Source organism: Chiloscyllium punctatum, chromosome 37 (assembly GCF_047496795.1).
Source record: "Chiloscyllium punctatum isolate Juve2018m chromosome 37, sChiPun1.3, whole genome shotgun sequence".
Classification (NCBI taxonomy): domain Eukaryota; kingdom Metazoa; phylum Chordata; class Chondrichthyes; order Orectolobiformes; family Hemiscylliidae; genus Chiloscyllium; species Chiloscyllium punctatum.
The window spans coordinates 12,816,286-12,831,337 of record NC_092775.1 but is presented as its reverse complement, the minus strand read 5'-3'; the positions used below and the strand labels follow the sequence as shown (position 1 = coordinate 12,831,337).

Here is a 15,052-nt window from a genome sequence, read left to right as displayed (position 1 = left end):
AACATTTATTGCTTATCCCTAATTGCCCAGATGGCAGTGAAAAGTCAGCCACATTGCTGTGGGTCTGGAGTCACATGTTGGCCAGACCAGGTCAGGAAATCCACCTGAAGTACATTATTGAATCAGATGGGTTTGCCACAACAATCAGTAATTATTTCATGCTCATGATCAGACATTTAATTCCAGATTATTATCGAATTGAAATTCCTCAATCTGCCATAGCTAGATTTGAACCTGCATCCCCAGAAAATGACCTGGGTCTCTGCATTAGTAATCTAGTGATAACACTTTACCACTGATCCATCACCTTCCCGTTACCTTTTTTTAACAAACCTATTCAGAGAGTTAATACAGAGGTCCTGAGCAGGTCAGATGTGAACCTGAACCTCCTCACTCACACTGTTGTTACACCATGGGAATCCCAGGGAACATTGAGAAGCTGGCTGCCATTCTAGTTTAACCTGGAGACATTTTATAATTATCTGAACACAATAAAACACATTGAATATATTATTGATGCCCTGGTTGCTTCTTCTATCTTTCACTCAGCCAAAAGTGTGAGGTTGATTGTTGGGGAGACCAAACTGGAGACCATAAATTGGAGTGTTACAATTAAATTTAATAAGCAGATGAGATAAAAAAAAACCTTTTTACCTAAAGAGTGGTGAGATTGTGGAACTCATGAGCCATGAGGTGTTGCTGTGACAACATGCACGTAGATTCATACAGCACGGAAACAGACCCTTCGCTCCAACCAGTCCATGTTGAACATAATCCCAAAATAAACTAGTCCCACCTGTCTGTGTCTGGCCCATTTCCTTCCAAATCTTTCCTAGTTATGTACCTATCCAAATGTCTTTTAAACATAATTATGCCCACGTCCACCACTTCCTCAGGAAGTTTATTCCACACATAAACCACTCTCTGTGGAAAACGTTTGTCCCCCATGTCTTTTTAAATCTCTTTCCCCTCACCTTAATAATGTGCCTCTTCATCTTGAAATCCCACATCCATGGGGAAAAGAAACTTAACTTAAAATTAACCAATCTGTACCCCTCGTGATTTTATAAACTTCTATAATGTCACCTCTCAACTCCCTACTCTCCAGTGAAAAATGTCCCAGCCTTTCTTTATAACTCAAACCTTCTATACCTGGCAGCATCCTGGTAAATCTCATCTGAATCCTGTCCATGGGGGATCTATATGGAGTCGTCTGGAGCAGTGGATGGTGATAGTGGAGCCTGCATCATTTTCAGCCTCACACAGCTGTTTAGGAGTTCTCCCCTTTTTTACTGCCTGCCATTGATATGTGTTGGGAGGATTGTCTAATCAAGACTCAAGCTGTTTGGCTGCATTATCTACGCACCTTCTTGGCCTTTGAGTTCTGGTATGGGGCTTGGACCCAGACCCTCAGAGATAGGGACACTACCCACTGTACCTCTAGCTAAGGGGGAATTCAGCCAAATACGTGAGTGAAAAGGGAACAGCTGGTAAGATTAGACAATGTAGGGTAGGAAGAAGCTCACATAGCAACAGCACATATAACTGGACTTCTCTGAAGTCTACAACTGCTAACTCAAGCTGAGATCAGCAACTGTAATGAACTTACAACTGAAGACATTCATAGCCACAATTTCATTAAGGGACCTTTGTGTGTGTTTTATAAAGAGCGTTGGTGCCTTGTGTTAGTTTGATACTTGAAATGTTCTTTCCTCTGCAGCATCTCAGTTCAGAAGCTGGGCAATGAAACCTGCTTCATAATCTATGAGTTCTGGCAGGACAGAAGTTCATGGAGGAGGTAGGATCAGCTTTGGTTGTTACTGATTTTTTAAATGATTTTTCTAAAAGCCTGTCAGGTTGTACTGATCGTGCCAACAAAGATCCAAGATGTTTTCCAAATGTGTGTTCTCTTTTTTTCCCATTTTTGTTTGTCAAATTTTAATAATATTGGATAAAGGGTAAAAATGACAGCTGTTAGACTGGACATGGTGGCTGGGTCAGGAGGAGGTCAAATAATGAAACCTTTGGGTTGGCATCCAACCAGGGTAGTCAACCAGATTTGCTGCTTTTGACCAGTTTCAATCCAGAGAGTGTTTCACTTGTAAGACAAACATGATAACTGGTACACTGCGTCATATTTATTATTGGGACACAACTCCAATTTCTGGAAGTCTAGATGAGGCAATGCCTCTGCTTTGTAAATGCATGATTTACTTTGCATACCTGTAAAACCTGTACCTTTCTGAATGATTCATGAAATGCTAACTCACTGTGTGGAAACCCTCAGCCACTTGCAAACAAACTACAGCAAGAACTTCCAGAGGAACAATGTGGACTTCCTGGAGACACCAGAACTAATGACAACCATGTTACTTCCTGGTAAGGACAGATCATTCATTGGGGTTCAATGCTGACGCATGCTCAGGACAGCCAGAAGGGTGAATTCTGGATTAAAGGAAACCCCTCTGTAGATTAATGCAGAACAACTGAGGGAGTGCCGCATGGTCAGTGGTGCCACCTTTAGGCTGAGATATCTAACCATGCCTCGGTTGCCCTCCCCCCCCCCCCAGCTGGGCATAAAGGGCTGGGCGCTATTACAAAGGAGGACAGGCAGGTTCCCCATTTTGTCACAAAACCATGGTACCCATTTAAACACTGAGCCTCTGGGAGTGATTGATTTGAAAGTAATCTCAAATCCAGCACAGGCTCAGCGCAGGTGAATGGCCTCCTGTAATAACTAAATGATAACTAGTATAAACAGAGCTTTCTCCAAGAAGCTGGTTAGCATTGACCACTCCATGGGTTTCCTCCGAGTGCTCCTGTTTCCTCCCACAGTCCAAAGATGTGCAGGTTAGATGAACTGGCCATGCTAAACTACTTGTAATGTTCAAGGATGTGTAGGTTAGGTGCATTAGTCAGGGCCAAATGTAGGATAATAGGGTAGAGGACTGGGTCTGGGTGGGTTACTCTTTGGAGAGTCAAAGAACAAGGAACAAAGAAAATTTACTGCCCAGGAAAAAAAGGCCCTTCAGCCCTCCAAGCCTGTACTGATCCAAATCCACTATCTAAACCTATCGCCCAATTCCTAAGCATCTGTACCCCTCTGCTCCCCACCTACTCATGCATCTGTCCAGACGCACCTTAAATGAATCTACCGTGCCTGCCTTTACCACCTCTGTTGGCAATGCGTTCCAGGCACCTATCACCATCTGTGTAAAGCACTTTCTGCGTGTATCCCCCTTAAACATTTCTCCTCTCAACTTGAACACGTGACTGCTTGTTATTAAATCCCTCACCCTGGGAAAAAGCTTATCTCTATCTACCCTGTCTATACCCTTCATGATTTTGTAGACCTCAACCAGATCCCCCCATAATCTCCTTTTTTCTAATGAAAACAATCCATCCTACTCAACCTCTCTTCGTAACTAGCACCTTCCATACCAGGCAACATCCTCGTAAACCTTCTCTGCACCCTCTCCAAAGCATCCACATCCTTTGGTAATGTGGCGACCAGACCTGTACACAGTTTTCTAAATGCGGCTGAAGCAATGCCTTGTATAATTTTAACATGACCTGCCAGCTCTTATATTCAATACCCCGTCCGATGAAGGCAGGCATACCATGTGCCTTCTTGACCACTCTATCCACCTATGTTGCCACCTTCAGGGTACAATGAACCTGACCTCCCAGATCTCTCTGCTCATCAACTTTTCCCAAGCCTCTTCCGTTTACAGTATAGTTTGCTCTAGAATTAGACTTCCAGAATGCATCACCTCATGGATTGAATTCCATCTGCCACTTCTCCGCCCAACTCTCCAGTCTATCTATATTCTCCTGTATTCTTTGACAGTCCCCTATGTTTTCTGTTACTCCACCAATATTTGTGTCATCTACAAACTTACTGATCAGACCACCAATGCCCTTTTCCACATCATTTATGTTTATCACAAACAACAGTGGCCCTAGCACTGATCCCTGTGGAACACCACTGGTCACCTTTCTCCATTTTGAGAAACTCCTTTCAATTACTACTCTCTGTGTCCTGTTGCTCAACCAGTTCTTTGTCCACCTAGCTAGAATAGCTTGCACATCATGTGACTTCACTTTCTCAATTAGTTTACCATGGGGAATCTTATCAAACGCCCTACTAAAGTCCATGTATATGATATCTACTCTATTAAGTTAGTAAAGCATGATCTCCCCCCCAACAAAACCATGTTGCCTATCACTGATAAGCCCATTCTTTTCCAAACATAAATAGATCCTATCCCTCAGTACCTCCTCCAGCAACTTTCCCACCACTGACATCAGACTCACTGGTCTGTAGTTACCTGGAATATCCCTACTACCCTTCTTGAACAGGGGGAACAACATGAGCAACCCTCCAGTTCTCTGGAACTTCACCTGTGTTTAAGGATGCTACAAAGATATCTGTCAGGGCCCTAGCAATTTCCTCTCTCGCCTCCCTCTGCAACCTGGGATAGATCCCATCTGATCCTGGGAATTTGTCCACCTTTTAGCCCACCCAACATATCCTCCCTCCTTATGTCAACGTGTTCCAGAGTAAACAAACTTCTATCTCTAACCTTACCATTTATCATGTCTCTCTCTTCAGTGAACACTGGGTCGATGTGGACTTGTTGGGTCAACATGGCGTGTTCACATTGTAGGGATTCTATGATATATGAGGCTGAAATAACAGTATTTATTAGCGAGTTGGACTAATGCTTAGGCTGATTCTAAGCCAGGCAATCCTTATTGACACAGCAGCAGGTATGCCCAGAGCTGTACAGCATGGCTACAGCAGCAGTGACAGGAGACAAGGTTTTGTGGATAAGGGTCAATGATCATGAAAATAAATTGAAATGTGTGATCATATTCAGCAGCAAGCATCAGCCATGGGTTACTAACATCACCTTCTTGTTAACTAGCAGTAAAAAAACTCTTACAAATTAAGAGATTTGGTATCAAAATTAGGATTTTTTTCTTCCTCCTCAAACAGAAATCTCTGTAGAGTGAGAATAGGTTTATAACTCTGATTCATGGCATTCTTAATCTTTAATAGGTCAGAACATTCTGTGTAAAACCATATTATCATTTCTGAAGAAGTTTTATATTAAATGTTTTCAAAACCCTACTTGTTTTCTGTACAGATGTTAGAGAATGACCCCCCCCCCACTTTCATTCTGGAAGAATTATACAACCCATGGTGTTTCTTGGTGAAAATATCTTATGAGTTCCTTTCTCCCTGAAAACCCATTTCCCTTTAAGTGTTTACCTTATTCTGTTTTTGCAAGTTATAGTTGAATCTGCTTATGCCACCCTTCTGGTAGCGCATTCCAGATCATAATCACAATGGAGAAAAAGATATGGTCATAGGGTGGGAGGAGGCTGTTTGATACAGCTAGAATTACAACTCAGGCCAGTGGAATCCAATTTGTGTTTCCAATTATAGCCTGTGAAGATCACCTGAAGCACTGTTTTCCTTTAAAGGTAGTTTCTATATTTATCTAATCTTTTTAACAACACGTAAGCAAGCCAGTTTAAAAACAAAATCTGTAACAATGGGCAAGCCACATTCACATGATTCTACACTGTAATATTCTGATTTCAAAATACCAATCTCCCCGACAGTTCCTAATATTTTCCTTTCTCTTGCATACTTACGTTCAGTTCACAAATGCAAAACTCATAAGAAATTGGTACTAAACTGTACCAGCGCAACGACAAGTCTCAAAATTGCACAAGTCAAACTGGGTTCAGTCAGATGGACCAATGTGATGATCTGTGGCCTTGCATCTTTTTCACACTTCAGTGGGTTCAACTCAGTTATAGACCAGATGGCAGTGACACTGGGCAAGTCTTTGTAAGCTCTCGACAGTAAACCAAATCATGAGAAAAGAACAGGGTCCTGGAAAAGTCCAGAACCAGGAACTAAGAGGATAAATTCCTTTCCTTTCGTGACTCACACAATGTGGTGCAATAAGACGCACGAAATAGAATGATTAAACAGTTGCTTAAATCTTTTGTTTTTCCTACTCAATGGGTGACAGAGTGTTCAAAGTTGGCTGTGACTATGTAACCAATAACACATAATAAGCTTTATGCATGCACTATGCACAAAAGGTTGACTGCATTCTTCCCTCAATCTTCTCCCATATTCACCTTTCGTTGAAAAAGGGAAAGTCAGAGTAGAATTCCACATCCTGTGGCACAATCACCAGCCACTCCTTGACCTATTCCTGTTACCCATGTCAAGAACTCAGTGCTCCTCGAGAGTGTAAGTGCCTTTCTCAAACTGTACCTCTCCGCATTACATTCCTACCACCTCTAAAAGCTAAACTAAATGTTCCTGTTCCATTCTGATTTCTAACTGTATCAGTAAGATAGCCACTTTAACATATCCCAAGTACCATTTAGGACTTGGACAGACTCTTACTGAGGAAGAGAATCACCAGCTGGTGCTTGGACTCAAAGCTGCCAAATTCATTCTACACTTGGTCGTATTACATTTTTCGTCAGCTGGTGATTCCAAGCCAAACATCTTTAGTTTCTGAACTGATTGAGTTATTGCAAAGATTCAATCCTAGCTTCCAAATAAGAATTGGACAATTATTCAAAGAGAAAACCAAATTTGCAGAATTCTAAGGATAACGTTAGTGGAATGAGACAAGGTGTCCTTCTCAGCCAACACACACACTGACCCAGCCAGTAAAACCCACTTCCCCTTAATGAGTGAAAACAAAAACTCATTCCAGTTTGATTAAGGATCTTGAGAGGATGACTGGGCGAGGAGATATAAATACTGTTCCGTCTGTAATTTGTGGTAAAAATTCTGTTTTATTCTGTTTTCAGGGAAGAAAATGATTCTTCTGGCTAGAACGCAATCTAGAATCTAGTAATTCTAGAATGGTTGGGGACGGCAATCTCAGAATAAGGTGTTTGGCTTTTTAACGAGGAGAATATTTCTTTGCTCAAATGTTACGAGCTTCTGAAATTTCTGAGCCCAGACAGCCATTTTTGGCTATATTCAAGACAAAGGTTGATAGATCTTTGAGTACTAAGGAATTGAAGGGATTTGGGAATAGTGTAAGAATGTGCAGTTCAGCTGAAAAGAAATCAGTCATGTTAAATGACCAAGAAGATTCAAAACTGCTTCAGTTTCTATTTGGTATATTCTTATTTTCTTATCTGTCCTGTTCATAGCATCCTGGTGGATTACCAGCAAGAACAACAACAACTGACCCCTTTGCTTTTCAAAGTAACAACGCTGTTAAGGATCTGGGGTAAAGCACCATCCTCAAGATCGGTTGATGTTGCTTCATGATCCAATGGATATCATTGAACCTGCTACGACAAAACTCTTTTCTTTAGACAAGTCAAATACTCAATGACAAATCGCTACAGTGTGTTTTGGTTGCTAAAATATTTATTGTGTGATGCAGGTAAGGTGCAATTGACCTGAGTTCCCAGTGTGAATAAAGATGAGTTCTGTTTGCCTGTTTGCAGTAATCTCCCCCCAGCCCTGTTAGAGCAACATTACATACCAACAAGACTTATGTTACCTAGTGATGCCAAAAAATGACCTCCACTCAATTTTCTGAGCCAATTCAAGGCCAATTGATCCCAAATGTGAAAATGAAAAGCTGAAGGGAAAGTGGGAATAATTTGATAATTCTTTCAGAGTCAGCACAGGAATGACGCGTCCAATAGCCTCCTCCTGTGCGATTCAGTTCTATGATTCTGTGATCCTCATTTACTCGTTAACAGGAGAGTTTCTGCCTGGTTATATGCATAGACGGTTGTGAACTTGGATTCTGTAAAATTATATCTCCCTCTCTATTTCGTCCTTGTTTGAATTCTGTGCTGATACGGATGACAATTGGGTTTAAAGTATGTGAGAGAAAACAAATACTCAAGGTAGTAGGGTAATGTAGATTGAACCATAATTCTTATATTATTGAATTGTAGAGCTTTTGGAAAGAGGCCCTTCGATCCATTGTGCCTATGCAGGTCATCAAACATTTGTCTATTCTAATCCCATTCTCCAGCACTTGTCACATAGCCTCATATGTTGTGGCATTTCAACTGCTCACCTAAACATTCCTTAAGTGTCTTAATGATTCCCACCCCTACCATCCTTTTAGGCAGTGAATTCCAGATACTCATTTACCCTCTGGGTGAAAAGAGTTTTCCTCAAATCCCGTCTAAACCTCCTGCTCCTCACCTTTTAAATTTTGCCTTCTAAATGTTGACCCCTCTACTAAGGGAGTAGGTTTCCCCTGATCTCCTTTTTATCTTCTGCTCATAACTTTGTACTGCAGATGCTGGAAACCAGACTCTAGATTAGAGTGGTGCTGTAAAAGCACAGCAGGTCAGGCAGCATCCGAGGAGCTGTAAAATCGATGTTTCGGGCAAAAGCCCTTCATCAGGAATACAGTCAGAGAGCCTGAATGGCGGAGAGATAAGTGAGAGGAGGGTGGGGTGGGGAGAAAGTAGCATAGAGTAGCATAGAGATCAGAACCCTGGAGCCTTCTTTGCTGTAAGGAAAACAACCTGAGCCTGTCTAAGCTCACCTTGGAGCTAACTCACTCCTAGTCCAGGAGCTCCCCACATACGTTCGAGACACCACCCATGCCCTCCACCTCCTCAAGACTGCCGTTTCCCAGCCCCCAACGCCTCATTTTCACCATGGATATCCAGTCCCTCTACACTTCCATCTGCCATGACCATGGCCTCCAAGACCTCCATTTCTTCCTCTCCTGACGTCCCAACAGTACCCTTCCACCGACACTCTCATTCGTTTGGCTGAACCGGTCCTCACCCTTAACAATTTCTCCTTCGAATCCTCCCACTTCCTCCAGACCAAAGGGATAACCATGGGCACACGTATGGGCCCCAGCTATGCCTGTCTCTTTGTTGGCTACGTAGAGCAGTCCATCTTCCGTAATTACACCGGCACCACTCCTCACCTCTTCCTCCGCTACATTGATGACTGCATTGGCGCCACCTCATGCTCCCGTGAGGAGGTTGAGCAATTCATCAACTTCACCAACACATTCCACCCTGACCTTAAATTTACTTGGACCATCTCTGACACCTCCCTCCCCTTCCTGGACCTCTCCATCTCCATTAATGACGACCGACTCAACACTGACATTTTTTACAAACGGAAAACAGCTACCTGGATTACACCTCTTCCCACCCTATCTCTTGCAAAAATGCCATCCCGTATTCCCAATTCCTCTGCCTCTGCCGCATCTGCTCCCAGGAGGACCAGTTCCACCACAGAACATACCAGATGGCCTCCTTCTTTAGAGACCACAATTTCCCTTCCCACGTGGTTAAAGATGCCCTCCAACGCATCTCGTCCACATCCTGCACCTCCGCCCTCAGACCCCACCCCTCCAACCGTAACAAGGACAGAACTCCCCTGGTGCTCACATTCCACCCTACCAACCTTCGCATAAACCAAATCATCCGCCGACATTTCCGCCACCTCCAAACAGACCCCACCACCAGGGATATATTTCCCTCCCCACCCCTTTCCGCCTTCCGTAATGACCATTCCCTCCGTGACTACCTGGTCAGGTTCATGCCCCCCTACAACCCACCTTACCATCCTGGCACCTTCCCCTGCCACCGCAGGAGTTGCAAAACCTGTGCCCTCACCTCCTCCCTCACCTCCATCCAAGGCCCTAAAGGAGCCTTCCACATGCATCAAAGTTTTACATGCACATCCACCAATATCATTTATTGTATCCGTTGCTCCTGATGCAGTCTCCTCTACATTGGGGAGACAGGACGCCCCCTAGCAGAGCGCTTTAGGGAACATCTCTGGGACAGCCACACCAATCAACCATACCGCCCTGTGGACCAACATTTCAACTCCCCCTCCCAATCTGCCGAGGACATGGAGGTCCTGGGCCTCCTTCACCGCTGCTCTCTCACCACCAGATACCTGGAGGAAGAATGCCTCATCTTCCACCTCGGAACACTTCAACCCCAGGGCATCAATGTGGACTTCAACAGTTTCCTCATTTCCCCTTCCCCCACCTCCCCCTAGTTCCAAACTTCCAGCTCAGCCCTGTCGCCATGACTTGTCCTACCTGCCTATCTTCTTTTCCACCTATCCACTCCACCCTCCCCCCTTGACCTATCACCTTCATCCCCTCCCCCACTCACCTATTGTACTCTATGCTACTTTCTCCCCACCCCACCCTCCTCTCACTTATCTCTCCGCCATTCAGGCTGTCTGACTGTATTCCTGATGAAGGGCTTTTGCCCGAAACGTCGATTTTACAGCTCCTCGGATGCTGCCTGACCTGCTGTGCTTTTCCAGCACCACTCTAATCTAGAGTCTGGTTTCCAGCATCTGCAGTCATTGTTTTTACCTACCTGAATCACTCCAGCCCAAGCCAACATCTTGGTGAATCTTTTCTGCACATTCTCCAGTGCAATTGCATCCTTCCTATAGTGAGGTGACCAGAACTGCACACAGTATTCCAGCTGGGGCCTAACTAACATGATATAGATCTCCATTACAGCCTTCTTGCTGTTGTGTTCAGTGACTTGACTAAAACAGGCAAGTATCCCACATACCTTAGTAACTACCTTGTCTACTCTGTCTTGCTGCCTTGAAGGATCTGTGGACAAAGGTCCCTCTCTCTATATTTCCTAAGGTGTCACCATTCAACAGGTACTCTCTTGCCTGTTTAGTCCTCCCAAGTACATCACTTTACAGTTTTCAGGATTAAAATCTATTTGCAAACACTCAGTCTACCTAAGCAGCCTGTCTATATTTCTGTGTAGTTGAAGGCCTCCCTTCTAGCTGTTTAGCACACCACTAATATTTGTGTCAGCTGTGAACTTACTGATCATAATTTTAACATTGGTATCCAAATCAGTAATATACACAACAAACTGCAAGGGACACAGCACTGAATCCTGTGGTATGTCACACAACACAGGCTTCCAGTCACAAAAATACCCTTTGACCGTCACCCTCTGCTTCTTGCTCCTAAGCTAATTTTGGATCCAATTTGCCAAAGTGCCCTGGATTCCATGGGCTCTTAGTTCTTAACCTATCTGTTGTGCAAGGCATTAACTTACTGAAGTTCATGTGGATTACCTCAACTTCATGACCCTCATCTACACACTAATCAACTCCTTGAAAAATTCAATCAAAACTGTTAAGCATGATCTCCCCTGACAAAGCCATGCTGACTGTCTTTGATTAATCCTTGCCTCTCCAATTGGAGATTAATTCATGATCTTTACCAAATATTTTCCCTGCCACAGGTCTTAGACTCAGTGAACTCCTCTGTTCCTACCACCTTTCTTGAATAATGATACCACATCAACTGTCCTCTACTCTCTGGCAGCCCCTCTATACCCAGACAATGAATCACAGGGCCTCGACACTCTCCTCGCTGGCCGCCCACAGCAGCACGTCATATCTGGGACTTGGAATTTTTATGCCTTTAATCCCGCTAAATCCTCAAATGCCTCTTCCCGCTCAGTGCTAATTTATTCAACAATTCAGAGCGCCCCTCCCTGATTTCTAAACTTATTTTGCTTTTCTCTGCAGTGAATACAGATACAAAGAACTATGAGGTATATTTTCCAGCTCCACAGCTTGGCAGCTTGGTTCCTAATGGGCCCTTCTCTTCCTTGGCTTGTTCTGCTGTTCTTAACATATACTCAGAAAACACCTGTCTCTTTCCCAGCAGTGTTCTCTTTCATGTCTGTTCTTTGACCTCCTAATTTTTTTTTAAGCAGCTCCCTGCGCTTTCGGTATTCCCCTATGGGATTGGCTATTTTGAACCTTTGATTCCCACCGTGAGCTTTCTTTTGCTTCCTGATCTAACCCTGTATTTCTAGTCAAGCATTCTTGGTCTGTGGTTTGCCTGTGACAGTTGGGGGATATCATAATTTCCTTGGTTTTTAAAACTAGTGACAGTTAAGCAGTCAGACTTAGAGCCTCCCTCGTAGCATGAACCTCATAGTATCATAGAATCCCTACAGTGTGGAAGCAGGCCATTTGGCCCATCAAGTCCACACCAACCCTCTGGGGAACATCCCACCCAGACTCACCTTCCAACCCTTTCCCCTGTAATTTTGCATTTCCTATGACTAATCCTACACATCCCTGGACACTATGGGGCAATTTAACAAGGCCAATCCACCTAACCTGCACATTGTGGGATTGTGGGAGGAAACCAGAGCACCCGGAGGAAACCCGCGCAGATACAAGGAGAATGTACAAACTCCACACAGTCGCCCAAGAGTGGAATCGAACTCAAGGTCCCTGGCACTGTAGGCAGCAGTGCTAACTGTTGAGCCACCATGCGAACCTTTTTCACTGCCCTTTCACACCCATCTCAAAGACTGTGCTCTCGGTTTTCAACATGGTGACCATTAGATGGTGAAAAGCAACTCAATGCCAGGGGACTTACCTGTCTCACAGAAACGAAGGGGTGAGTGTCACTGCCAACATTCCTGATGCAAGGGTTTCCCTTGTGCAGTCTCCTCCTGACAACTAAGTTGTCCAGTGACCCGACAAGATGCCTGAGGTCCCAGCTGGTGAAGGGTAGGTTGCACAGGGTGATCCCAGGGAGAATCGAGAATAAAAACAGTTAAATACGCCCCCACATTCCCCTCATTTATGAATGAATCAAGTTGAGATGGTTCATCGCTCGGCAGAATTCCGTGAGTTAGTAACTGCTGTGCAGGTCAGATCTGAATAAGATTTGTCTCTGAGTTACTTTGAACCACATAGAAGCTCTTTGTGATATGTTGGTGCACATTTCTTCCTTAGTTGTTGCCGTATCCTAACATAAGTGAAGTCCCATTTACCATTAGCCTTCTGCTCGCTGACCCACATTGGATCTGGCTCTTTACCCTCTGATCTGTACTGGGTCCTGCCCTTTACCCTCTGACCTACAGTAGATCTGGCTCTTTATTCTCTGACCTATACTGGATCTTGCCCTTTACACTCTGTCCTATACTGGACACTCTGCTTTTTGCCTCCTCAGCTACACTGGATCCAGCACTTCACCCTCTGACCTACACTGGCTCTCACCTTTACCGTCTGACTACACTGGATACAGCCCTTTATCTTTTGATCTCCATTGGCTCTGACCTACATTCACTCCAACCCTTTGCCCTTTGACCTATACTGGCTCCAGCCCTCAAAAACGCCTTGTAAATAAGGATGAGAATTTTTACACCAAACCTTCCACGATCTCGCTCACTGTTACTGTTAGCTCCTCCAGCTCTGCAAACCTTCATGTTCTCTGCACTGCACCAATTCCTGCTTCTCATGCTTTGCCAATCTTTGGAATTCCACCATTGCCAATCATGACTTCAACTGCCAAGCTCCTACTGGAAGCCCTACCCAAACTCTCATTGCCTCTCTGCTTTGCCACCTTTCAGACTCTCCTCAAAACCTGACTCCTCGACCAAACTTTTAATCACCTATCTGAATATCAACTTACACAGTTTGGTGTCAAATTGTGTTTGATTATGGTCCTGCAAAGTACCTTGGGTTGTTTTACTATGGGTGCTCCATAAATTGCTGTTGCCAGTGAGTTTTGAGGGGAAATATCCCTCCTTTAATGTATATTTTAGTTAAAACATGTTGGAGATTAATCGATGTAAGAGGGGCTGTTATGACACTGAACTAGTCATCCAGAAGCTCAGTCTGACATTCTGGGAATATGGGTTCAAATCCCACTGTGGCCAAATGTGAAATTTGAATTCAGGCATAAAAAAAACTGGTCTAATGGTGATCATGTAATCACTGACTGATTGTTATTTTTAAAAAGAAATCTGTCTGGTTCATTAGTGCCCCTAGGGGAGGGAAATCTGCCATCCTTCCTTGGTCTGGCCTACATGCAACCCCAGACCCATAGCAATGTGGATGCCTCTTAACTGCCCTCTGAGCACTTAGGGATCGGTAATAAATGTTGGTTTAACAAGGTTTCCTGAATGAATTCTTTAAAAATGCAGTTGGATAGAACTCAGTCTATAATCTAGTCTTGAAGCCAGGCGCTGAAAAATGCAATGAAAGACAAGTGTGTTTGGGAGAACCTCCCAGAGTGTTTGTTGCTTTCACTGTCCACCAGAACTAAGTAGCATTAAATTGGGAATGTTACAATGAAGTAGTAACCCTAAAGGGGGGAGATTCCCTGGAATTGCAGTCTCTCCCTTTCTTTCTGTGAGGGGCATACCACCATAGCCAGTCAGAGATATCATCAATAATGATGATATTGATGGACTGGTAGCCCCGAAGGGGCTGTCTCCATGCTGTTTGACTCTAAAACTCTATAACCCTCTGAGAGGAAAGTACTTGTCCTTCTGGCTCAGTGGTTAGCACTGCAGCCTCACTGCACTAGGGACCCCGGTTCAATTCCAACCCCTAGGTGACTGTGTAGAGTTTGCACATTCTCCTTATGTCTGCGTGGGTTTCCTCTGGGTGCTCTGGTTTCCTCCCACAGTCCAAAGTTGTGCAAGTTAGGTGGATTGGCCATGGGAATGTAGGGTTACAGGGATGAGGTAAGTCTGGATGGGATGCTCTTCAGAAAGTTGGTGTGGACTCAATGGGCCGAATGGCCTGCTTCCATGCTGTAGGGATTCTATGATTATCTCAGTACTGCAGTTCTGGACCCACCCACAAGAGGAAACATCCTTCCTATGTCCACCTTGTCAAGATTGTTCAGGATTTTACAAACTTTAATCGAGTACTTTAATAGAAGTGGAACAGGCTATGGGACAGACTTTCTGTTCCTATATTAGCACTGTTTCCTTTATAATACACCAACTTTCACTCCAGTATGTAAGCAAACAACGTATAGGATGGCACAATGAGTCAGTGGTTAGCACTGCTGCCTCACAGCACCAGGGACCTGGGTTCAATTCCCACCTTAGGTGACTGTTGTGAGTTTGCACATTCTCCCCGTGTCTGTGTGGGTTTCCTCTGGGTGCTCCGGTTTCCTCCCACAATCCAAGGATGTGCAGGTTGGGTGAATTGGCCATGCTAAATTGTCCG

At 44.2% G+C, this 15,052-nt stretch overlaps 1 protein-coding gene across 1 annotated transcript in view; it reads left to right on the top strand.

The window, feature by feature from the left end:
* The window catches only part of LOC140462873 (N-terminal EF-hand calcium-binding protein 1-like), a 137,898-nt gene extending 129,545 nt beyond the window's left edge, over positions 1-8,353 (top strand). The window contains exons 11-13 of the mRNA XM_072556285.1: positions 1,721-1,798; positions 2,288-2,379; positions 7,207-8,353. Coding sequence (XP_072412386.1) covers positions 1,721-1,798; positions 2,288-2,379; positions 7,207-7,244 — 208 coding nt within the window. The 3' untranslated portion in view covers positions 7,245-8,353. The remainder of the gene's footprint in view (positions 1-1,720; positions 1,799-2,287; positions 2,380-7,206) is intronic.
* Positions 8,354-15,052: the final 6,699 nt, after the last annotated feature.